Source organism: Bufo bufo, chromosome 3 (genome assembly GCF_905171765.1).
Source record: "Bufo bufo chromosome 3, aBufBuf1.1, whole genome shotgun sequence".
NCBI lineage: Eukaryota > Metazoa > Chordata > Amphibia > Anura > Bufonidae > Bufo > Bufo bufo.
In genome coordinates this window covers 215887836-215912398 of record NC_053391.1, presented here as the reverse complement: position 1 = coordinate 215912398, position 24563 = coordinate 215887836, and the positions used below count along the sequence as shown (strand labels likewise).

Below are 24563 nucleotides of genomic sequence, written 5' to 3'. Positions count from 1 at the left end.
TCAATGGAGTATATTCAGACCATGGTCTTGTTACCAGTGGGGTACCTCAGGGATCTGTTCTGGGACCCATATTGTTTAATATCTTTATCAGCGAAATTGCAGAAGGCCTCAATGGTAAGGTGTGTCTTTTTGCTGATGACACAAAGATTTGTAACAGGGTTGATGTTCCTGGAGGGATACACCAAATGGAAAAGGATTTAGGAAAACTAGAGGAATGGTCAAAAATCTGGTAACTAAAATTTGATGTTGATAAGTGCAAGATAATGCACCTGGGGCATAAAAATCCGAGAGCAGAATATAAAATCAGTGATACAGTCCTAACCTCAGTATCTGAGGAAAGGGATTTAGGGGTCATGATTAGAGTTGAGCGAGCAACCTGGATGTTCGGGTTAGAGAAGTTCGGCCGAACTTCCCGGAAATGTTCGGGTTCGGGATCCGAACTCGACCCGAACTTCCCCCCGAACCCCATTACTTTTCGGCACTAAAAAGGCTGTAAAACAGGCCAGGAAAGGGCTAAAGGGCTGCAAAAGGCAGCAAAATGTAGGTAAATCCCCTGCAAACAAATGTGGATAGGGAAATGAATAAAAATAAAAATAAAATAAATAAAAATTAACCAATATCAATTGGAGAGAGGTCCCATAGCAGAGAATCAGGCTTCATTTCACCCACCTCTGTAACAGGCCACTGTCAGATATTTAGGCCCCGACACCCAGACAGAGGAGAGAGGTCCCATTGCAGAGAATCATGCTTCATGTCACCCAACACTGGAACAGGCCACTGTCAGATATGTTTAGGCCCCGGCACCCAGACAGAGGAGAGAGGTCCCATAGCAGAGAATCAGGCTTCATGTCATAGCAGAGAATCATGCTTCATGTCACCCAACACTGGAACAGGCCACTGTCAGATATTTTTAGGCCCCGGCACCCAGACAGAGGAGAGAGGTCCCATAGCAGAGAATCAGGCTTCATGTCATAGCAGAGAATCATGCTTCATGTCACCCAACACTGGAACAGGCCACTGTCAGATATGTTTAGGCCCCGACACCCAGACAGAGGAGAGAGGTCCCATAGCAGAGAATTAGGCTTCATGTCATAGCAGAGAATCATGCTTCATGTCACCCAACACTGGAACAGGCTACTGTCAGATATTTTTAGGCCCCGGCACCCAGACAGAGGAGAGAGGTCCCATTGCAGAGAATCAGGATTCATGTCACCCACCACTGTAACAGGCCACTGTCAGATATTTAGGCCCCGGCACCCAGACAGAGGAGAATGGTCCCATTGCAGAGAATCAGGCTTCATGTCACCCACCACTGGAACAGGCCACTGTCAGATATTTAGGCCCCGGCACCCAGACGGAGGAGAGGTTCATTCAACTTTGGGTTGCCCCGCAATATAATGGTAAAATTAAAAAAAGAGGATTAAATGAAGTGCCCTGGAGTACAAGAATATATTGTTAAGGGGATGTAGTTATAAATGTCTAATCTGCACAAGGGATGGACAGGTCCTGTGGGATCCATGCCTGGTTCATTTTTTTATGAACGTCAGCTTGTCCACATTGGCTGTGGACAGGCGGCTGCGTTTGTCTGTAATGACTCCCCCTGCCGTGCTGAATACACGTTCAGACAAAACGCTGGCCGCCGGGCAGGCCAGCACCTCCAAGGCATAAAAGGCTAGCTCTGGCCACGTGGACAATTTGGAGACCCAGAAGTTGAATGGGGCCGAACCATCAGTCAGTACGTGGAGGGGTGTGCACACGTACTGTTCCACCATGTTAGTGAAACGTTGCCTCCTGCTAACACGTTCCGTATCAGGTGGTGGTGCAGTTAGCTGTGGCGTGGTGACATACACGTTCAGACAAAACGTTGGCCGCCGGGCAGGCCAGAACCTCCAAGGCATAAAAGGCTAGCTCTGGCCACGTGGACAATTTGGAGACCCAGAAGTTGAATGGGGCCGAACCATCAGTCAGTACGTGGAGGGGTGTGCACATGTACTGTTCCACCATGTTAGTGAAATGCTGCCTCCTGCTAACACGTTCCGTATCAGGTGGTGGTGCAGTTAGCTGTGGCGTGGTGACAAAACTTTTCCACATCTCTGCCATGCTAACCCTGCCCTCAGAGGAGCTGGCCGTGACACAGCTGCGTTGGCGACCTCTTGCTCCTCCTCTGCCTTCGCCTTGGGCTTCCACTTGTTCCCCTGTGACATTTGGGAATGCTCTCAGTAGCGCGTCTACCAACGTGCGGTTGTACTCGCGCATCTTCCTATCACGCTCCAGTGCAGGAAGTAAGGTGAGCACATTGTCTTTGTACCGGGGATCCAGCAGGGTGGCAACCCAGTAGTCCGCACACGTTAAAATGTGGGCAACTATGCTGTCGTTGCGCAGGCACTGCAGCATGTAGTCGCTCATGTGTGCCAGGCTGCCCAGAGGTAAGGACAAGCTGTCCTCTGTGGGAGGCGTATCGTCATCGTCCTGCGTTTCCCTCCAGCCACACACCAGTGATGGGCCCGAGCTGCGTTGGGTGCCACCCCGCTGTGAACATGCTTCATCCTCCTCCTCCTCCTCGTCCTCCTCGTCCTCCAGTAGTGAGCCCTGTCTGGCCACATTTGTACCTTGCCTCTGCTGTTGCAAAAAACCTCCCTCTGAGTCACTTCGAAGAGACTGGCCTGAAAGTGCTAAAAATGACCCCTCTTCCTCCTCCTCCTGGGCCACCTCCTCTTCCATCATCGCCCTAAGTGTTTTCTCAAGGAGACATAGAAGTGGTATTGTAACGCTGATAACGGCGTCATCGCCACTGGCCATGTTGCTGGAGTACTCGAAACAGCGCAACAGGGCACACAGGTCTCGCATGGAGGCCCAGTCATTGGTGGTGAAGTGGTGCTGTTCCGCAGTGCGACTGACCCGTGCGTGCTGCAGCTGAAACTCCACTATGGCCTGCTGCTGCTCACACAGTCTGTCCAGCATGTGCAAGGTGGAGTTCCACCTGGTGGGCACGTCGCATATGAGGCGGTGAGCGGGAAGGCCGAAGTTACGCTGTAGCGCAGACAGGCGAGCAGCGGCAGGATGTGAACGCCGGAAGCGCGCACAGACGGACCGTACTTTATGCAGCAGCTCTGACATGTCGGGGTAGTTGTGAATGAACTTCTGCACCACCAAATTCAGCACATGCGCCAGGCAAAGGATGTGCGTCAAACCGGCTAGTCCCAGATCTGCGACGAGATTTCGCCCATTATCGCACACCACCAGGCCGGGCTTGAGGCTCACCGGCAGCAACCACTCATCGGTCTGTTGTTCAATACCCCGCCACAACTCCTGCACGGTGTGGGGACTGTCCCCCAAACATATGAGTTTCAGAATGGCCTGCTGACGTTTACCCCGGGCTGTGCTGAAGTTGGTGGTGAAGGTGTGTGGCTGACTGGATGAGCAGGTGGAAGAAGGGGCCCAGCTGCCACTACATTTACCCAGTGTGCAGTTAGGGAGATATAGCGTCCCTGGCCGTGCTTACTGGTCCACGTATCTGTGGTTAGGTGGACCTTGCCACAGATGGCGTTCCGCAGTGCACACTTGATTTTATCGGATACTTGGTTGTGCAGGGAAGGCACGGCTCTCTTGGAGAAGTAGTGGCGGCTGGGAACAACATACTGTGGGACAGCAAGCGACATGAGCTGTTTGAAGCTGTCTGTGTCCACCAGCCTGAATGACAGCATTTCATAGGCCAGTAGTTTAGAAATGCTGGCATTCAGGGCCAGGGATCGAGGGTGGCTAGGTGGGAATTTACGCTTTCTCTCAAATGTTTGTGAGATGGAGAGCTGAACGCTGCCGTGTGACATGGTTTAGATGCTTGGTGACGGAGGTGGTGGTGTTGGTGGTGTTGGTGGTACATCCTCTGTTTGCTAAGCGGCAGGTGCCAACGTTCCTCCAGAGGCAGAGGAAGAGGCCGAGGCAGCAGCAGAAGAGGTAGCAGGGGGAGCCTGAGTGAGTTCCTTGTTTTTAAGGTGTTTACTCCACTGCAGTTCATGCTTTGCATGCAGGTGCCTGGTCATGCAGGTTGTGCTAAGGTTCAGAACGTTAATGCCTCACTTCAGGCTCTGATGGCACAGCGTGCAAACCACTCGGGTCTTGTCGTCAGCACATTGTTTGAAGAACTGCCACGCCAGGGAACTCCTTGAAGCTGCCTTTGGGGTGCTCGGTCCCAGATGGCGGTGGCCAGTAGCAGGCGGACTCTCTTGGTGTTCTGCTTTTGCCCACTGAACAGGAGGTCAGGGAGGAAGACGATGCAGGAGACGATGAGGTCCTAGACCCCACATGGAATGAAGGTCGTGCCACTGACTTTCAGAGTTCGGAGGAAGAGGCAGTGGTGAGACCGAGCCAACAGCGTTGGCTGTTGGCTCGGTCTCACCACTGCCTCTTCCTCCGAACTCTGAAAGTCAGTGGCACGACCTTCATTCCATGTGGGGTCTAGGACCTCATCGTCTCCTGCATCGTCTTCCTCCCTGACCTCCTGTTCAGTCTGCACACTGCAGAAAGACGCAGCAGTTGGCACCGTGTTTCATCATCAGAGACGTGCTGAGGTGGTATTCCCATGTCCTTATAATCAGGAAACATAAGTGGTTGTGCGTCAGTGCATTTTATGTCTTCAACCGCTGGGGAAGGGCTAGGTGGATGCCCTTGGGAAAGCCTGCCAGCAGAGTCTTCAAACAGCATAAGAGACTGCTGCATAACTTGAGGCTCAGACAGTTTCCCTGATATGCATGGGGGTGATGTGACAGACTGATGGGCTTGGTTTTCAGGCGCCATCTGTGCGCTTTCTGCAGAAGACTGGGTGGGAGATAATGTGAACGTGCTGGATCCACTGTCGGCCACCCAATTGACTAATGCCTGTACCTGCTCAGGCCTTACCATCCTTAGAACGGCATTGGGCCCCACCAAATATCGTTGTAAATTCTGGCGTCTACTGGGACCTGAGGTAGTTGGTACACTAGGACGTGCAGAATGGCCACGTCCTCTCCCAGCACCAGAGGGCCCACTAACACCACCACGACCATGTCCGCGTCCCTTACTAGATGTTTTCCTCATTGTTACCGTTCACCACAATAAGAAAAAAATTATTTGGCCCAATGTATTGAATTCAAATCCAGGCCTTTTTTTACAGGCACCTAACACTATCTGGCTATCTACTTAGGTACCGTATTACACTAATACAGGCACAGCAGTAACCACAGATTTAGCTAAATATAAATTGTAGGCCTATTATTTAGGCGCTGGATGACAGGTATACGTTTACGGACAGAATTAGACTTGGAGATGCACGGTAGCGTTTGAAGTTATTGAGAATGACCCTATCCGCACCTTCAATCTAATATACCCTTTTATGGATAGATTTAAACTTGGCCTGATACAGCAGAAACCACTGATTTAGGGAATTGCTAAATTGGGAATTGTATTTCAACCCAGAACAAAAACTGTGCTTTGACGGACACTAAATAACTTTACCAGCCACAGCAGTAAACACAGATTTAGCTGAATATAAATTGTAGGCCTATTATTTAGGCGCTGGATGACAGGTATACGTTTACGGACAGAATTAGACTTGGAGATGCACGGTAGCGTTTGAAGTTATTGAGAATGACCCTATCCGCACCTTCAATCTAATATACCCTTTTATGGATAGATTTAAACTTGGCCTGATACAGCAGAAACCACTGATTTAGGGAATTGCTAAGTTGGGAATTGTATTTCAACCCAGAAAAAAATATATCCTTTGCCAGACAGCAGACAGTATTACAATTGGCTAGCCACAGCTGAAACACCAGATTTAGGGTACTGCTATTTTGGCAATTGTATTTCACCCCTCAATAAAATAGCAAGCACAGCCAAGCCCCTGATGTAGGATATAGCAAAAAAACAACAACACACTATTGATGGTTAAATGTACTTGGTGGCAGCTTGTGCTGGCGCACCACAAGACAAAATGGCCGCCGATCACCCCAGAAAAAAGTGACAGAAAAACGCTCTGGGCAGCCTTAAAACAGTGAGCAATTAAATAGCTGAGGTTGAATGATACACAGCTGTACATCGATCACTTCAGTAATTGTTTTTGAAGACTAAATCACTGCCTAATCTCGCCCTAACAGCAGCAGCTGCATCCTATCCCTACACTGATCAGAGCAGAGTAACGTGCGCCGCTACGTGACTCCAGCTTAAATAGAGGCTGGGTCACATGCCGCACTGGCCAATCACAGCCATGCCAATAGTAGGCATGGCTGTGATGGCCTCTTGGGGCAAGTAGTATGACGCTTGTTAATTGGCTGCTTTGCAGCCTTTCAAAAAGCGACAAGAAAGCGCCGAACACCGAACCCGTACCCGGACTTTTACGAAAATGTTCGGGTCCGTGTCACGAGCACCCCAAAATTCGGTACGAACCCGAACTATACAGTTCGAGTTCGCTAATCCCTAGTCATGATTTCAGAAGACTTAAAGGTAGGCAGATAATGTCACAGAGCAGCAGGAAATGCTAGCAGAATGCTTGGGTGTATAGGGAGAGGAATTACCAGTAGAAAGAGGGAGGTTCTCATGCCGCTCTACAGAGCACTAGTGAGACCTCATTTGGAGTATTGTGCTCAGTACTGGAGACCATATCTCCAGAAGGATATTGATACTTTGGAGAGAGTTCAGAGAAGAACTACTAAACTGGTACATGGATTGCAGGACAAAACTTACCAGGAAAGATTAAAGGACCTTAACATGTATAGCTTGGAAGAAAGACGAGACAGAGGGGATATGATAGAAACTTTTAAATAGATAAAGGGAATCAACAAGGTAAAAGAGGAGAGAATATTTAAATGAAGAAAAACTGCTACAAGAGGACATAGTTTTAAATTAGAGGGGCAAAGGTTTAAAAGTAATATCAGGAAGTATTACTTTACTGAGAGAGTAGTGGATGCATGGAATAGCCTTCCTGCAGAAGTGGTAGCTGCAAATACAGTGAAGGAGTTTAAGCATGCATGGGATAGGCATAAGGCCATCCTTCATATAAGAGAGGGCCGGGGGCTATTTATAGTATTCAGTATATTGGGCAGACTAGATGGGTCAAATGGTTCTTATCTGCCGACACATTCTATGTTTCTATGTTTGTATTTATAAACAAAAAGACAAGAATTGACATAAAACAATAAAAGAACATACATTTACAATTTCACCTCTCTGCCACCTTCAACACCACTGCTTTGATCCTCACTGTCGCTGCAGCCATTATGTCATCATCTTGGCTGCAGCATTGATGCGCCCGTATACCTCACACACCAGTGCAGCCAATCACTGGGCTCAGCAGTATACAGCACATGAGTGCTTTGTGATGCTTATAGTTCCTTGCATAGGTGTACACAGTATATACTTTGATTGTGCCTTATTTATAATAAAACATAACATCCACTTAAGATCTGATTAATATTCAATGTACTAGTGCTCCCACGCTTGAACTGGGACTTGTAGTACTATTGGAGACTTGCTTTGCTATGGGCTCTTCTTAGAATGTCCCGTTGTCTAATGTACTGTGCCCAGTAAGGTGACTTCTTTATACATTGTCTTAATATATTGACTTGGTATATTTGCTTATGTTGGTAGTGGTTCAGGTTTTTACTCACACATCCTGCAGCGCTGATCCTCCTTCTATATCTCAGTCAGCTGCCCGCTCTGCTGTATGCCGGCTTGAATAGCTTTCTCACGCATGCGTTGTTGTAGAGCGTGGATGGCGAAACCAACTTAGATGCACTCGTGTAGATTATCCTTAAATATTAGTGTACACCTTCAATCTTTTACAGGCCGTTACTATTAGTAGGAACGGACATTTTCTTTTTGCTTTATATGTTATATTCACTAATTGGTAGTTGGTGGGCTGTGCTCCAGTGTATTATACTGGTGAGCATCTCTGATATTTGGTTCAATTAGTTAGTTTATGACTGTTCCTGTCTTTGGGGACCTTTTTTCATAACTCAAACAATCACTCTGATGCCCATGCAAACTGTGTTTCTTTAAGCCCCATTTTTGGGATAAGGCTATTGATTTTTACATTTTTCATTTCGTCTTTACTTTTTATTTTCTGCTCAGGGTAGAAACACACATGATCTGTGTGTTCTCTGCTTGCGCCCATATTCAGATCATTGATAACAGTAAATTCGATAATGGAACATTTGATCTGTTACATCATTCACTTTATATTTACAAACCTTAGTTGATCCAGAATTAGAATTACTTAAATCTATTTACACTTTGAGCCATCAGTTTTTTTGGGACTGGTATCCAAAACTGGACTGCATACTCACAATTTGGTCACACAAGTGTTTTGTAAAGGGGTAAAATAATACTTCCCAATATCTTGATGGCGTTAGAGGCAGCAAACTGACGTTGCATCCTATAATTAAGTGTATTGTTAACAATTACAACCAAATTCTTCTCTACTGTAAGCTCACCCAAATATTATTCATTGCATACAGGTAGTGTTGAGCGAATCGAACCCAAACAAATCGACTTAGATCCGAATTTCAGGAAAAAATTGATTTGCTGCAAGCCCATACTCACCTCATGCATTTGTGCGTGAAGAGGCCATCGCAGCCATTTTGATTGCAGAAACCGCGCAAAATCTTGTGTGGGGTGACATATGACCTCACCACGTCATTGCGCTGGACTGGTGCGGTGATGTCATCAGTGATGACGTCACTGCACCCTGCCATCGTAATGAAGTCATCATGTCTTCAATCAAGATGGCCGCGACGGCCTCTACGCGAGCAAATGGATAAGGTCAGTATTTATTTTTTACCCTGATTAACCCCTGAAAGGCCCAAATTGTAGCCTCAGATGCTGCAGTCAGCGAAGAACGAGGCTTTTGAGTGGTTCAATGACGGTGGAAGAGGGGTGAGATCGCCATTCCCCGTCATCACGCCCGCTACATAAAAAGGAATGAGCTTACCCTAATTAACCCCTGAAAAACCAATTTTTAGCCTCAGATGCTGCAGTCAGCGATAAACATGGCATCTGAGGGGTTCAATGACGGGGGGCGCGATCGCCATCCCAAGTCATCACGCCTGTTACATACAAAGGAATGAGCTTCATGACAAAGTAATTCATCACAAATAAAATTTCTTTATGAAATTCGGTGAAGTAGCCAAATTTTGCATAACTTCAGTCATCTGTACATACAGGTATATGCAGATAGGAAACAGATCAGTCGAGATGAGAACTGTAAGTGGGATGTTCACAGCCATGGACTGATTATTTCCTTCTCATGTCACAGCACAGGGTATTGTATGCTATTGGAACAGTGACCAGGTCATCAGCAAGTTCAATTACATGGGGCAGATGGTAAATGGTTAATGACTGTGTTACTTTCATTTGCAATTGCTCTGCATCCAGCACATAATACTAGCAATCCCATGATCTTCCAGTTGGTGTCACTTTTCATTAACACACAATTTTGTTTGTGCAGAATGTAAGATAGATGAAAAAGTAAAAAAATATATACTTCTTAGGCCTCATGCACATGACCGTTGTTTTGGTCCGCATCCGAGCCGCAGTATTTGCGGCTTGGATGCAGACCCGTTAACTTCAATGGGGCCGCAAAAGATGCGGACAGCACTCCGTATGCTGTCCGCATGTGTTGCTCCATTCCGTGGTCTTGCGGACAAGAATAGGCAGTTATATTAATGGCTGTCCGCGCCGTTCTGAAAATTGCGGAACGCACACGGACGCCATCCGTGTTTTGCGGATCCGCAATTTGTGGTCCGCAAAACACACAACTGTCGTGTGCACAGGCTACATGCACACGAACATGTTTGTTTTTTCCGTGTCCGCTCCGTTTTCAATGGGTCCGCAAAAATCGCGGACAGCACACCATGTGCTTGTAGGAGTGCGGACCGCAAAACACATACGGTCGTGTGCATGTAGCCTAAATCAGACATATGTATAAATTATATATTTATGTATTGGCCAAGTGAAAATATATTTGGGCCCTTTATCTTACTACCATTGTTTTGAAGTGCTACTTTAATGATGACATGCTATATAGAATCCATATAGATACATATCAATTTATTACATACACATACTGTATATTTTAAGGTTATCATGGGTTATTGTTGTATTGTAAGTGTTGAATTCAAAAGGCTTTCTAAATAATTTCTCAGTACCACAATGATGCACTAGAATTTCTTCTGCTGCCATTCTTCATATGCTTGGGATATTTATACACACTCTTTATATACAGTATATCCCTGCATTAAAGGGGTTTTCTGGTACTTAGGTATTGATGGCCTATCCTCAAGATAGATCATCATCATTATCAGATCAGTGGGTGTCCAACACCCGAAACCCCCAGTGGTCAGCTGTTTTGGGAAGCTGCTGCCACTGGAACTACATAGTGAACTGAAGGCACTTCTGTGTAGTTTCTGGTGCAGACGTACTGCAGATCAGCTGCCATTCTGCTTCTCGCTCCATCCACTGTATAGTTTCCAGCACCAGCTGATCAGTGGTAGTGCCTGCTGTTGGACGCCCACCAGTTTGATATTCATGAAATGGTACCATGAACTGTGACGAAAATAGGCGACTTCAGTCTGAAATATTTGTTTGTTTAGCTGTAGCCCACAAATATATAAATGTGCACTGAAATTCATTCCACCCTAATGCTAAATGCACACTGTGTTATCTGCGTCTATGTATAAATAAGTTAGGGTGCGACTGTGCTTCAAGTCTTAGCGCTCCGCCAGTTTGCGATGAATCCTGGCATTAGTGCAGAAGCAAGTGGAAACCACCATGAACCCTCAGTTGTGATTAAAGGGAACCTGTCACCTGGTTTAGGGCCTCTAAACCATCAGTATGGCATTATGCACCTTAGGCCTCTTTCACACGAACGTGTGTGATCCGTGGCCGTATTGCAGGCCGCAATACACGGCCACAGTTCCGTGTGCATTCCGCATCACGGATGCGGACCCATTCACTTCAATGGGTCCGCAAATCCGGAATTGCAGAACGGCCGCAAGGAACGGGACCCCTCGGAAGCACTCCGGAGTGCTTCCGTGGGGTTGTGTCCCGTACTTCCGTTCCGCAAAAAGATAGAACATGTCATATCTTTTTGCGGAACGGGCGGATCGCGGACCCATTAAAGTGAATGGGTCAGTGATCCGATGCGGCTGACCTACGGCCGCCGATCGTGCATTGCGGCCCGCAATTTGCGGGCCGCAGCATGGGCACGGGTCACACACGTTCGTGTGAACTCGGCCTTAGGCCTCTTTCACACGAACAATACGGATTAGGTCCGGGTGCGTTCAGGATGCGTTCAGTGAAACGCGCACCATTTTGCAAGCAAGTTTAGTCAGTTTTGTCTGCGATTGTGTTAAGTTGTTCATTTTTTTCCGCGCGGGTGCAATGCGTTTTGATGCGTTTTTCACGCGCGTGATAAAAAACTGAAGATTTACAAACAACATCTCTTAGCGACCATCAGTGAAAAAGGCATTGCATCTGCACTTGCTTCCGGATGCAATGCGTTATTCACGCAGCCCCATTCATTTCTATGGAGCCAGGGCTGCGTGAAAAACGCTGAATATAGAACATGCTGTGATTTTCACGCAACGCAGAACTGATGCGTGAAAAACAACGCTCATGTACACAGCCCCATTGAAATGAATGGGTCAGGATTCAGTGCGGGTGCTATGTGTTTATGTCACGCATTGCACCCGCGCAGAAAACTCGCTCGTGTGAAAGGGGCCTTAGTCCAAACCTGACCACAGCAAACCAATCCATTCCTGGATTGGTTTGCTGTGGTCCTTTCCCTTCCTGCCTGAATGCTCTTTTAAACTGTCTTCAGTCTCCAATACATTTATCTAGTGTAAATACTAGACAGGGAGGAGGGGGATGCAGCTGTAGTATCTCACCCTCAGTGTGTATCGTATGCTATATGCAGAGAAATCAAGACTTCTGTACAACTGTCTAAGGAGTTGTTAAGCATTAACGGTACTGTTTGTTAGGATACAGAAAAACCTCAAAGCACAATGGGGTAGGTAACATAAAAAGGGTTGACCACCATTTGGTAGGTTTTTGGCAAACTGCAAAGGGGAAGCATATTTGCCTGTTCTCCACCGCTGGATTGCAGCTTCTTTGCTCCTCGCCCTTAGCTCCCTTGCTTTGCTCACCACTGCAGTTGGACAATCTCATCTGCTTTGACACCACTGCAGTTGGACAAAGGGGTGACTAGTCTCCCTTGTGTCACATGACAAATTTACCTGATGCAAGGGAAGCAGGTCACTGCTGCGGCCAGTGACTGGCTGCAGTGGCGTCAAAGTGGATATTGACAGTGGGGACCAGAACAAGGCAGCCGAGGATGGGGAGTGAAATAACTGGGACCCAGCAGCTGGGAGCAGGTAAGTATGCTTCCCTTTTGCAGGTCTGGCCATGAGGGGCTTTGCCAAAAATCCACTAAAAAGTGTCCAATCCCTTTAAGGCCATGTTTACACTACACATCTATTTGGTGTAGGCACTGGGAATTTTCCAAGCACATACTCATATGTATCCATAGGGTCCAATTCTTCCAACAAATTCCAAAAGAGTGACCTTTTGGCTCCCATGGGGCAGCAATATATTGGCATATCTTTTTTTCTTTACTACTGTATGTGATAGCATAGTTAACATAGCATACAGAAGCATCTATTAAAAAACAATACATATCAAAGTACACATTTATTTTTAAATAGTTACATAGTTGATACGGTTGAAAAAATACATAAGTCCATCAAGTTCAACCAAGGGATAAGTGGGGATGCGAATCCCAGAAGGAAGTGAGACTCAGATTTCTTCACGTTTCCATAAGCAGTAATGTAATTTACTTTTAAGAATTCATCTAAACCCTTTTTAAAACTGTCCACTGTTCGTATTGTGACCACGTCCTGAGGAAGTCAATTCCACAAATTCACAGTTCTTACAGTAAAGAAGCTTTGATGATTCTGGAGGCTGAACTTTTTCTTCTCCAGTCGGAGGCAGTGCCCCCTTTTCTTTTGAGGGCATTTTACATGGAACAGTTTTTAAAAAAAGAGCCCAATATTTTTTTTTCCAATCGGTCTTTATTAAAAATATGGCATCCTTTTTTTCTGTACAGAGCTGAGAAGCTCTACTAGCACCCTTTGGATTTTCTGTCTTTTTCTTCAGACCAGGAGCAGACAGACTCCTTACCACTGCTCTCTGACCTCCTAAACACTCATTATAGCTCAGTTCTTATCTTACTGATAAGAATGTGGCTAAAATAAGTGTTTATGACCTAGAGATAAGGTTTATTAGATGACCAGCACAAAGTGAAAGTGAAAGTACCAGTCACACAGCTAAAAAACAGTTAAGCCTTTGTGACAGAACAACTTAACATTTTTTTAAATAAAGAACAATTGAAAAAATTATTTTTAACAAAAAATGGGTATCATGCAATCATTTAGAAAATTGCCTCTGAAGGTGTACATAGCCTTTAACTTTGGACACATTATTAGACTAAATGTAAAAAAAAAAACATAATAAAAAAGCGAAAAATAATCTGCATTATATTTAAGTCTCCATTCTATTGGCTGCACAGTGTATTCTACCACAGCTACTATGTTTTTGGCTATAGCTGAACACTTTAGAAGTCAGCCAAGTCTCTTCACTAATTGTGTAATATACACAGGTAATCAGCAGACGTTTTATCCAGACCCTCCTATCTTCTGACCCACATTAGTTACCACTATATTTTGTGAGCCCAAAATCCCTTTAAGCAAGAACGTGCTTTGATGCTTGCCAACTGTTTCTACACATTCTTTATCCACCCTATGGGAAAATGACTATGTAGCAATAATAGTAGACTTAGCTGGATTTGGCTTGACATCATTATTCCTCTACCATTGTGTTGAAGTAGTTGTCAATAGCTCAAATGCCACTATATATAATAGACTTGTAAATGAGATGATTCGGGGGATTCATTCTCCTGTAAACTAAGAATTACTGTGGGGTGTATGAAATACAGCCTGGATGTGTTTAAGTAATAGGGCCTCATCTAGATGACAATTGGCTTGTAAACCCAGGGATTAACATAAATCTGTACTACGTCAGGAACATATATTATACAGGATGATCAAAAATCTACATAGTCGTCAGGAGGTTGAGAATACTATTTATCTACCAAGATGGAATTCTAGCAGATCCTAGGCAAAAGATAAGCCAAATGACCCAATTTTATGAAAATCATCATTATCATCCTACTAGCATACAGCTGGGTAGACAATGCATTGAGGGTGTATTGAGCAGTGATGGAAGAAAATTTGTACAATGGAAACTGTCAGCAGGCAGTCTGTTTTTGGTGAATTTCAATAATGGCTATGGGTCTCATAATGGTCCCATAATTTGGACATCACCAGAAATGTTTATGACTTATCTTGATCATGAGAAGGTCTGTATCATTCCAGGGAGAGAGGAATGAACACTTTCCTATTCCGCCCTCACTGCGGAGAGGCTGGCGCTATCACTCATCTACTTGCAGCATTCATGACAGCAGACAATATCTCTCATGGATTGAACTTGAAAAAGGTAAATGTGTAAATATGAAATTTCCAATTGGTGCTCTGAGTAAAGAATGCACCTTATGTACAATACTTGTCTTTTATATATGGTAAAAAGTATAATGACATGCAGTCACTAGGACATCTTTGGTCCTTTCAGATTTGGCTCACATAGTGTTTTCACCCTCTGTGGGGCTTACCGTTGAGGGATATTTCTGAATATCTGAAAATGGTAGTCAAATGTATACCGTGATGGGTGCACTCACTTTAATGGGCCAAATGGAGTTCAAAGGATTCATCTTTCTAATACATTTTAACCTGCTTTCCAGGTGAAACTGAGTCCAAAGATGAATCCTCTGAACTCCATTACATCCAGTAAAGTGAATGTATCTATCACGGTATACATCTGAATACCATTTTTAGATATTCAGACATATACTCCCGACGGAAAGCACTACGAAGGGCTAAAATGCATTGTGTACCCAGCCTTTACTTTACCTGGCGAGTTTAACCTGGTGGTTTTGGAACAGCTGCCACTAGGTGAGCTCCCTGCTTACTAATTTCTTACTGAGTTCAAAGTTGTTAATAAGCTCCCTCTAGTGGTGACTAGTGATGGACGAACATCGGCCAGGACGATTCGTGAACACGCGTTTGGGATCAAATGTTTGCGAACCGCACATTCGCGGTGGGCCCCATTCACTTTAATGGCTGGTGAACCTGAATAACCTTCAGCTCATATTTGCAGCCAGCAAACACTAGAAGTACACAAATAGTCCCACAACATGGACAGTGATATACCAGAGGGGGATCAATAGCAAAAATTCCCACAAAAAATATGTATTTTAATCAGGGGCCATTTTTCTGCATCTTAAAGGGAAACTCTCAAAAATGTGCCCTGCTGGAGCCTAGAACAATGTTATTTCGGTTTGATGTATACAAATGTGCAGCACTCCACGTTTTTGTATCCTGCAGAGTCTCTAAAAAAATGCATACGTTAACGTAATTTTTTTTTCTACCATGGAACTGTATGGTGAATGGACGCAACTGTACGACATCAGTCTAAGGCATCTTTTAACAAATGCATTTTTGGTATGCATTAAATGGATGGCAAAAATAGGATGTGAACCCAGCCCTAGTGTCAGAATAAGCACCAGTACACAGCGGAGCAGCGTGGCAGAGAGAGGAGGCCGCCATGTACTGACAGAGTGCTACCTGGTCCTGGTGGTCAGGGATGAGGACTGTGTTTCCCAAGGATAATTTTTTACTGGGAAATACAGGTCACAGTATACTACACTAGAATCTATATAATATAAAGATATTAGCCCTACCCACGAAAAATAATACAATTAGGTGGTCATTTATTATATGGAATTATATGTTAGGCGTATTTCTGACACAGATTGTGGCGCAAAGGTTTTTAGCACAGCGATCTGCATATTTTTCCCACTCATGCCATATCTAAAAAAGGATGGCGCGGGCAGGGAAAGGCATACAGTTATGGCCATACAGTTATTGAATACCACCGCCATACATTGACCGGATAACACCTCTGTACAGTGACCGGATAACACCGCCATACCATGACCAGATAAAAGGGTATAAGAGGGCACAGTACAGGGAATGACTAGGGGCACTGCACAGGGTGTGGTAAGAGGGCACAATGCAGGGTATAAGGGGACACAGTAGAGCTAAAAAAAATGTAACTATTGGCCAGTACAGGCCCCAAAAATTAGGCAATAGGCATTCACCTGACAGCAAAGAACTGGATTCTGTGGCTGGAGGTACATTAGGCGGTCTCAGGATAAATATGTAACTGTCCGCCAGTATAGGCACCAAAAATTAAGCAATAGGCATTAATCTGACAGCAAAGAACATTGGATTCTGTGGCTGGAGGTACATTAGGCGGTCACAGGATAAATATGTAACTGTCGGCCAGTACAGGCCCCAAAAATTAGGCAATAGGCATTCATCTGACAGCAAAGAACTTTGGATTCTGTGCCTGGAAGTACATTAGGCGGTCACAGGATAAATATGTAACTGTCGGCCAGTATAGGCCCCAAAAATTAAGCAATAGGCATTAATCTGACAGCAAAGAACATTGGATTCTGTGGCTGGAGGTACATTAGGCAGTCACAGGATAAATATGTAACTATCGGCCAGTACAGGCCCCAAAAATTAGGCATTCACTTGACATAAAAGGCCTTTTATGCCACTGTATATACAAAAGGCAAGGACCATTCTTTGTTCTGGGTGGTGGCGGATATGTGTGGGCTGGCATGAGGAAATTCAATTACACGTGGTCATCACAGGTGTTGAATTCCTCCGAGATCCATGCTTCATTCATTTTTTTAAATGTGAGGTAGTCCACACTGTCGTGAGCTAGGCGAGTACGCTTATCGGTCACGATCCCCCCTGCTGCGCTGAACGTCCTTTAGGACAGGACACTCGATGAGGGGCAAGACACTCGATGAGGGGCAAGCCTGCACACCCAGTAGTCAAAGGGTTCCTCCCTTCTCGGAGTGTCCACATCGGCCGTTAACCCGATGTAGTCGGACACCTGTCGGTCTAGGCATTCCCTGAGACTGGATCCGGAGGGCGGCTGTCGATGGGTTGGCTGCAAGAATGATCTCATATCCGAAGTGACCAACACATCTTCAAACAGCCATCTTTTTTCAGGCGCGGTAGGATTGGTACCCACAACTGTTTCGCTGTGGGTGGAAATTTGTCTGCCAGTGCCTGCAACAGCAGAATGCAGCATCTCTCGCAACAAGGCCTGGAAATGCTGCATTCTGACTGCACTCTGTAATGCTGGCAACATGTCTGCCATTTTGTGTTTGTACCGTGGGTCTAAATACGTTGCCACCCAGTACAGGTCCTTGACCTTCATGGTTTTTATACGGGGTCCCTCTTCAAACACTGGAGCATGAAGGCCCCCATTTGCACTAAATTGGAAGCGGTGTAGCGCCCTAGCTCCTGCTCGTCGCCCAGGAGAATGTCGTCCTCAGTCTCCTCCCCTCAGCTACGGACAACACCAGGGATCCCCGAGAAGTTTAAAGCCTGCTCTTCTTGCTCCTCCTCCTCCCCCCAGGCACCATTCTCCTCTGACTCCTCTTCAGACTCCTGCTGACTTGTCTCAGATGGAGTAGCCCCCCCCCTGGGAATTCATTCAGCATTGTGACTTCCTCATCTTCCAGCTCTTGCTCCTCGACAAATTGATCAATGCAATATACAAGCATATAAAAGGTGGAGTTCCAGCACGTCGGGCAGTCACAAATCAGATGTCTGACAGGCAAGTGGTGTCGCCGCTGAATGTCAGCAAGGCGAGCCATGGCCGTGTAAGATCTTCTAAAATGGCTAGAGATTTTCCTGGCCTGCCGCAAGTCGTCCTGGACCCTGGGGTATTTGGAAACGAATCGCTGCACGACTAAGTTCAGGACGTGTGCCATGCACGGCACGTCTGTCATTTTGCCCTGTTTCAGTGCGCTCAGCAGATTGGCACCGTTTTCGCACACCACTTTACCAACTGTCAAATTGAGCGGGGTTAGCCACTGATTGGCCTGTGACTGCAGAGCTGAAAGCAGTGTAGGACCGGTGTGGCTCTTGGCTTCCAGGCACAACAGCCACAGCACAGCATGGCAATGTCTCACCTGGCACGTCAAATAGGTTCTGAGGAGCTTGGGAGGTGCAGCGGAAGAGGCGGTAGCAGTGGAAAGGGAGGAGTCAGCCGAGAAGGAGACGGAGGATGGAGTAGGAGGAGAAGAAGAAGAGACTGGCCTGCATGCAATCTGTGGTGATAACACCAAATCCACACGGGTGCCACAGGTTACATTCTTGATAGCCGTTAGAAGGTTCACCCAGTGGGCAGTAAAAGTTATGCACCTTCCCTGCCCGTGTTTACTAGACCCTGTGTCTGTGGTCAGATATATCTTGGCACCGACACTGTGTGCCAGAGAATTATATTAACTTGCCGCTGAACGTGGCCATATAGTTCAGGGATGCCCTTCTGGGAGAAATATTTTTTTCCGGGGACCTTCCATTGCGGTGTGCCAATGGTCACAAATTTTCCAAAGTCTGCTAATTTATATGGCAGTAGTTGGCGGGCTAGCAGTTCCGACAAGCCAGCGGTCAGCCGTTGGGCAAAAGGATTATCCGTCATAATTTTTTTACGCTCTAACATTTGGGCCACGGAATCCTGCCTTGTCCCAGATAAAGCGACGACAGACCGGTGGAAGGTGGAGTGGAAGACAAATGGGAGGAGAGAGGAGAAGGAGAAGAGGCAGGACATGGATGTTGGGAGTGTGGCTTTGTGGGTTCTGACGGCGTTGCTTCCACTGGCAGCAACAGCGGGGACCATCCTCCTTGGGCTCATCTGGGTACTTTCATCAGACTGCTGGGTGGCGGCCGTTGCTACCTCCTCTTCCTCATCTGATGCCAAGAATGGTTGCGCATCGGTAAGGTCTGGGAATGGATGGGAAAATAATTCCTCTGACTCGAGTGGAGGGGCTATGGTGGTGGTGTCTTTGGGGGTGCACACAGCACAGAGGATGAGGAAGGTGCAGAAGTGGAAGGCTGAGTGAACCACTCAACCAACTCTGGTGAGTCCTTTGACTCACACGCACCTTCTACGACTTTCCACTTATGCTCCGGCCTGGTGCACCTGTCGACCCCTACCACCCCTGCGGAATGGCCTGCCTCTTCCTCTGCCTGTCATTTTCAAAATGACCCTGTGCAAAAGTCCCTAGAGAGGAGCAGTATTTGTGGAAGCTGATATATGGCAGGCCTCAATCAGTTGTTAGTTGAAGCTCCTATATCACCCTCAAGCAGTAATTTTGTGCATGCAGGTATATGGAAAACCTCTATCACTATTTTGTGAAAGCTAATATATTGCAGGCTTCAATCAGTTGTTAGTTGAAGCTGGTATATCACCCGCAATCTGTATTTTGTGGACGCATGTATATGGAAAACCTCTTATCACTATTTTGTGGAAGCTGATATATGGAAGGCCTCAATCAGTTGTTAGTTGAAGCAGGTATATCAAAACCCGCAATCTATATTTTGTAGACGCAGGTATATGGAAAATCTCAATCACTATTTTGTGGAAGCTGATATATGGCAGGCCTCAATCTGTTCTTATTTGAAGCTGGTATATCACCCTCAAGCAGTAATTTTGTGGACGCAGGTATATGAAAAACCTCAATCACTATTTTGTGGAAGCTGATAGATCGCAGCCCTCAATCAGTATTTTCTGGTAGCATACAAATGCACTATAATATACTTTCTATGTTAGAAAGTATATTATAAGTATATCACACCCCTCTGTTTATCACACCTATCAATAGCACAACGTTACCAGTCCTTAAAAGGACTTTTGTGGCCCTATCAGCTAGCGTTTGGTGTCCCTAAGTTCCTAACAGCCTGTCCCTGCTCCAAAATGCAACCTCTCCCTACACTGGCAAAACACATAATGTAAAATGGCTGCCAAATCAGGTTCTGTTATAGGGTTGGGGGTATGTCCATGTGCTGAAACGTCTCAATTGGCTATCCTGTCCCACCTGATGGATGTATCATGGGTCAAAGTTCGGCGCAATGCAAAAGAATATGGCGTGTGCGCACATCACCATATGATCAAATGTTCGGCAGATCGCGAACGCGCAAAGTTCTCCACAAACCGACCACCGGGCGAACTGCAAGGCCATCACTAGTGGCGACTGCAAGCATCCAGAACTTTATCATTACATGAGGTTGTCCAACCCCAAAAACAATTTTAGTTATGACAGGGAAAGCGTTTTAACAAGGAAAAAAAGCACCAACCTACTTACCACTCCCCCATTCCAGCATCAATGCTCATGGAATGGTGATGTCCTGTCCATGGTAATGTTGAACGATGCTGTCTAATTGGCCTCAGTGGTGACAGGTCCCTAAACATTATCACTGAGCAGGGGCATTGGCCTTGATGCTGGAATGGAGTGAACTAAAATTGGTTTTGGAATCAGACAAGCCCTTTAAGGTTATGGCTCTCTAAATGGAAACATGATTTGAAGCTCTATATGAGACAAATTGAACGTCCTTACAGTTATATTGAGAAATGAATGAACAAAATGTTGAGCTCAAGATCTAGAACACAATGGTATTCAAATGTGGGCACTCTCTTTAAAGGGAATCTGTCATTAGCTTTATGCTAGTCCTAACAGCTCCAGCACATGCCAATGAGTTCGCACCTTCATGAGCTCCCTGGACTTCCCACCTCCTTATGCTGATTGACAGTTTCTTTCCTAGTGCAATCAGCGGCAGGTGGATGGAAAGAGCCGGAAGAGGGCTCATGAATATCAGGACTTATCTGCATGCGCTGGAGCAGTGCAGTACAGGATTTGACAAAACAGCAAGGGCAATTAAAGGAGACCCCTGAGCAGGATTTTACTCAGGGAATCTTGCACTAGTTTATGCTGCACCATAAAACTGGTGACAGATTCCCTTTAAAGTACTACATTAAAAATATAATTTAGTTATTGATTTACTATTTACATAGAATTTACAAAGCTTGTATTTTACAGAGTCCTGTGCTGCAATACCTGTACCTTTTGGCGAAAATCCCCATTGCCATGTCACCCCTGAGTAATAACAGTCTGTTTCTGGAATATGCTAAGAACCCCTTGCCGGATTTCCATGAAAAAGGCCTGGTAATATCTTTGTCTACAGATGATCCTATGCAGTTCCATTACACCAAGGTAATCCTTTTGAAGGAAAATGCATAATTGGTGGGCTTAGTAGTATTTGAAGTTTTTTTTTCCCCACCATTAAATATCATACTCATTCTACAGATCAATAAAATATTAACAATTATTGCTGCTTACATGCTATTAACCCCTTCCCAACCTCTTCTGTACATGGACTTTTAACCTGGGTAGTAACTACCATAGTGGCAGACCATGTGACTGCTATGGGGCCCAGGGCAAGAGGGGGTCCAGTTGGGATCATCCTCTCTTCTACTAGGAGTAAAAAGTTGGTCAGGACTCCACCCACTAAAGGAACACCTAGCAAATGATGCAGTGGAAAAAATGGCCCAAGGGTCATTGAAAGGGGTTTAGGCGGAATCCCTTCTGTCCTGTTGGGGGGGGGGGGGGGCTGGTTTGATCCTTGCTATGGGGCTCTTCTCTATGTAAGCCACTGCTCAGATGTCATGACTAGTTGCGACTATGGCTAGCGCTGTGATCCCAGGGACCGAACATCTCCCTTGCACTAAGATCGAGGGAGCCGTTTGGTTGCTATGGCAGTCTCAGGCCCTCTGAAGGGTCTGAGGCCTGCCTTAGTGAAGTTCCTATGGAGCCCGACCTAAGGAAGGGTGCCAAAGGAACATAGCAAATCTCCTATAGACTGCAATAGTAATTTAGATGATCACATGTTTAAGTCCCCCTTTAAAAAATTCAAACCCCCTTTACCCCATATTAAAAATAATAATAAACAATAAAAAATAAAGATCATAGGCATCGCCGCACCCCAAAATTCCAGAGCTATTAAAAAATAAATGTATTTGTTCTCTACGGTAAACGCCATAACAGAAAATGATCGATTGTCTGCTTTTACATTGCTTCACAACCGAAAAAAAATTCTATAGAAATTGATCAAAAAGTAATATCCACCCCAAAATCAATAAAAGTATCTATAAAAACTACAGATAACCCTGCAAAAAATGAGCCCTAACACATCAGATATAAAAAATAAGTTATTTGGGTCAGAATATGTATAGTTTTTCTAGTTTTTATTCATTTTAAAATATTAAAACACAAGGTAACTATATAAATGTGGTATCGCTGTAATCGTACTGACCCACAGAATGAAGTGCACAGGTCAGTTTTACTGCATAGGGTATGCTATAAAAACAAAACCCATAAAACTATGGAAGAATTTTTTTTTTTTCCAATTCCACCCCATTTGGAATTTTTTCAGCTTCCCACTACATCATATGCAATATTAAATAAATTTTGATGAAATTACAAAGTACAACTTTCCCCACAAAAGCAAGCCCTCATATGTCTATGTGAATGGAAAATTAAAAAAAAGTTATGGTTCATGGTGTTCAAAGTGCACTGCACAGCAATGTGCACATTCACCTAATGAACTATGGGTTCTAGTAGATCTATACTATCAAGCAGGGATGGGAACTTAAAGTGGCCCCAAGTTGTAGGCAGGTTCAAATTGACAGAAGGCAGGGCAACACAAGTAGGCAGGGTCAGGTATTCTCCACACAAGACCAACATTCACATGACCAGCTGGATATGAAAAATAAAATGCAAGAGCTAGAAAAACTTGATGATTCAAGAGACTAAATTATGGCGGGACCATACAATGCTGGTAAAATATGTATAAAAGTCCATGATTCCACATGGACTAAGAATTAAGAAAAAATACAGACTACGATTTTTTCTGATACTTTTGTCTCAAAGTGGAACAATTTATTATCAGAATGCTCCCTACAGTTGATGTCTCTAATTATTGAACATGAGAATAAGAAACTCACAAGTATTCAACATGAGATAGAAACATGTAAAAGTACTCTGAATAAATATCTCTATACCGGAGTACGCCACGATGGAACAGAAAACTCTGACTTCGGTCAAACAATTTGAGGATAACATTATTGAAACCAAGCATAATAAATTCCAGAGGGATCTCTATGACTACAGTAACAATCAGACTTATAAATGGGGGAGACACGATAATATTTACTATACCCCAAAGTCCATATTAAAGAACAAAAATAAAAAATCACAGAGAAAACCAGTGAAACAGAATGTATCACGCAAAGTAAGTTTCAACTCATCTGAATTTGAAACATCAGAGGTAACCAGTGATTCTCAGGATTCAGCTGAGGACTACACTCTGGAAACACAGGAACAGACGGTGCTGCAAGCTAAACCCTCATATTAAAAAAAAGCTAAGAATAAAATGAGGTCGGGAGATCTTTCAAAAAATGACCAAGATGGGCCAGATGGAAATATAAAAAGACCTCATTCTATGGCCACAAGTCTACAGAAAAAATAGAGGGTTGTGCAGATCAACAATTATCGTTGGATGTTATTAACCTGTCTGAACCTTACTGATGACCAAAAAAATGTCTTGTCTTTGGGTCTGAACTTTGTGCCTACAACAGAATTTGATTTATTTACTACTATCCTTGATGGTGGTTCTAAACAAGGAAACATATTAACAAACAAATGATGGATTTACTGTCCAATGCTTCCACATATCAGAGATTGGATAAGAATCCTTTATCTGAATATTATTATTATTATCATTATTATTTTTTGCATGATAATAGCGCTACTATATTCCACAGCGCTTTACAGACATTAGCATCCAATTGTCCCCAATGGGGCTCACAATCTAAGGTCCCTATCAGTATGTCTTTGGACTATGCAAGGAAACCGGAGTACCCGGAGGAAACCCACGCAAACACAGGGAGAACATACAAACTCCATTCAGATGTTGCCCTTGGTCGGATTCGAACTTAGGGCCCCAGCGCTGCTAAATATCAGAAAGAATATACTTTAATCCTCAATAAAGGGAGAGATCTGGGTTTTATCAACCACACACATTATGATTTTCTGAATGTGGAGGCACAACCATAATACATGCATTACCAAAAGTTCACAAAAATGTGACCCGCCCCCTGTAAAAACGAAACCCTATTGTTTCGGGTATTGGCTCTCTGATGGAAAGAATGGGAGATAACACTTGTTATAAGGGTACCGGGTTATATTCGAGACACTACTGATGTACTCAGAAGTTTTTATGACAAACAGTGGAACAGAGAGTATACATGGTTAACTCTTGATGTTGTTTATTTTGCTCTACCCTCCTACTCCTCATAATGTAGCCATTCTTGCATTGGAATATCACCTTCATAGGTATAGCAAACATTCAGTGGAGCTTATTGACTACATCTTGGAGGTAACATCCTTTCTTATGACACATAATTATGTTTCCTTTGACAATACATTTTTTGTTCAA

The 24563-nt window shown here is 44.7% G+C and overlaps 1 protein-coding gene across 1 annotated transcript in view; it reads left to right on the top strand.

Annotated features, from left to right (window-relative positions):
• Nucleotides 1-24563, top strand: part of AMPD1 (adenosine monophosphate deaminase 1) — a 165580-nt gene that overhangs the window by 127073 nt on the left and 13944 nt on the right. The window contains exons 12-13 of the mRNA XM_040423928.1: nucleotides 14463-14583; nucleotides 21107-21280. Coding sequence (XP_040279862.1) covers nucleotides 14463-14583; nucleotides 21107-21280 — 295 coding nt within the window. The remainder of the gene's footprint in view (nucleotides 1-14462; nucleotides 14584-21106; nucleotides 21281-24563) is intronic.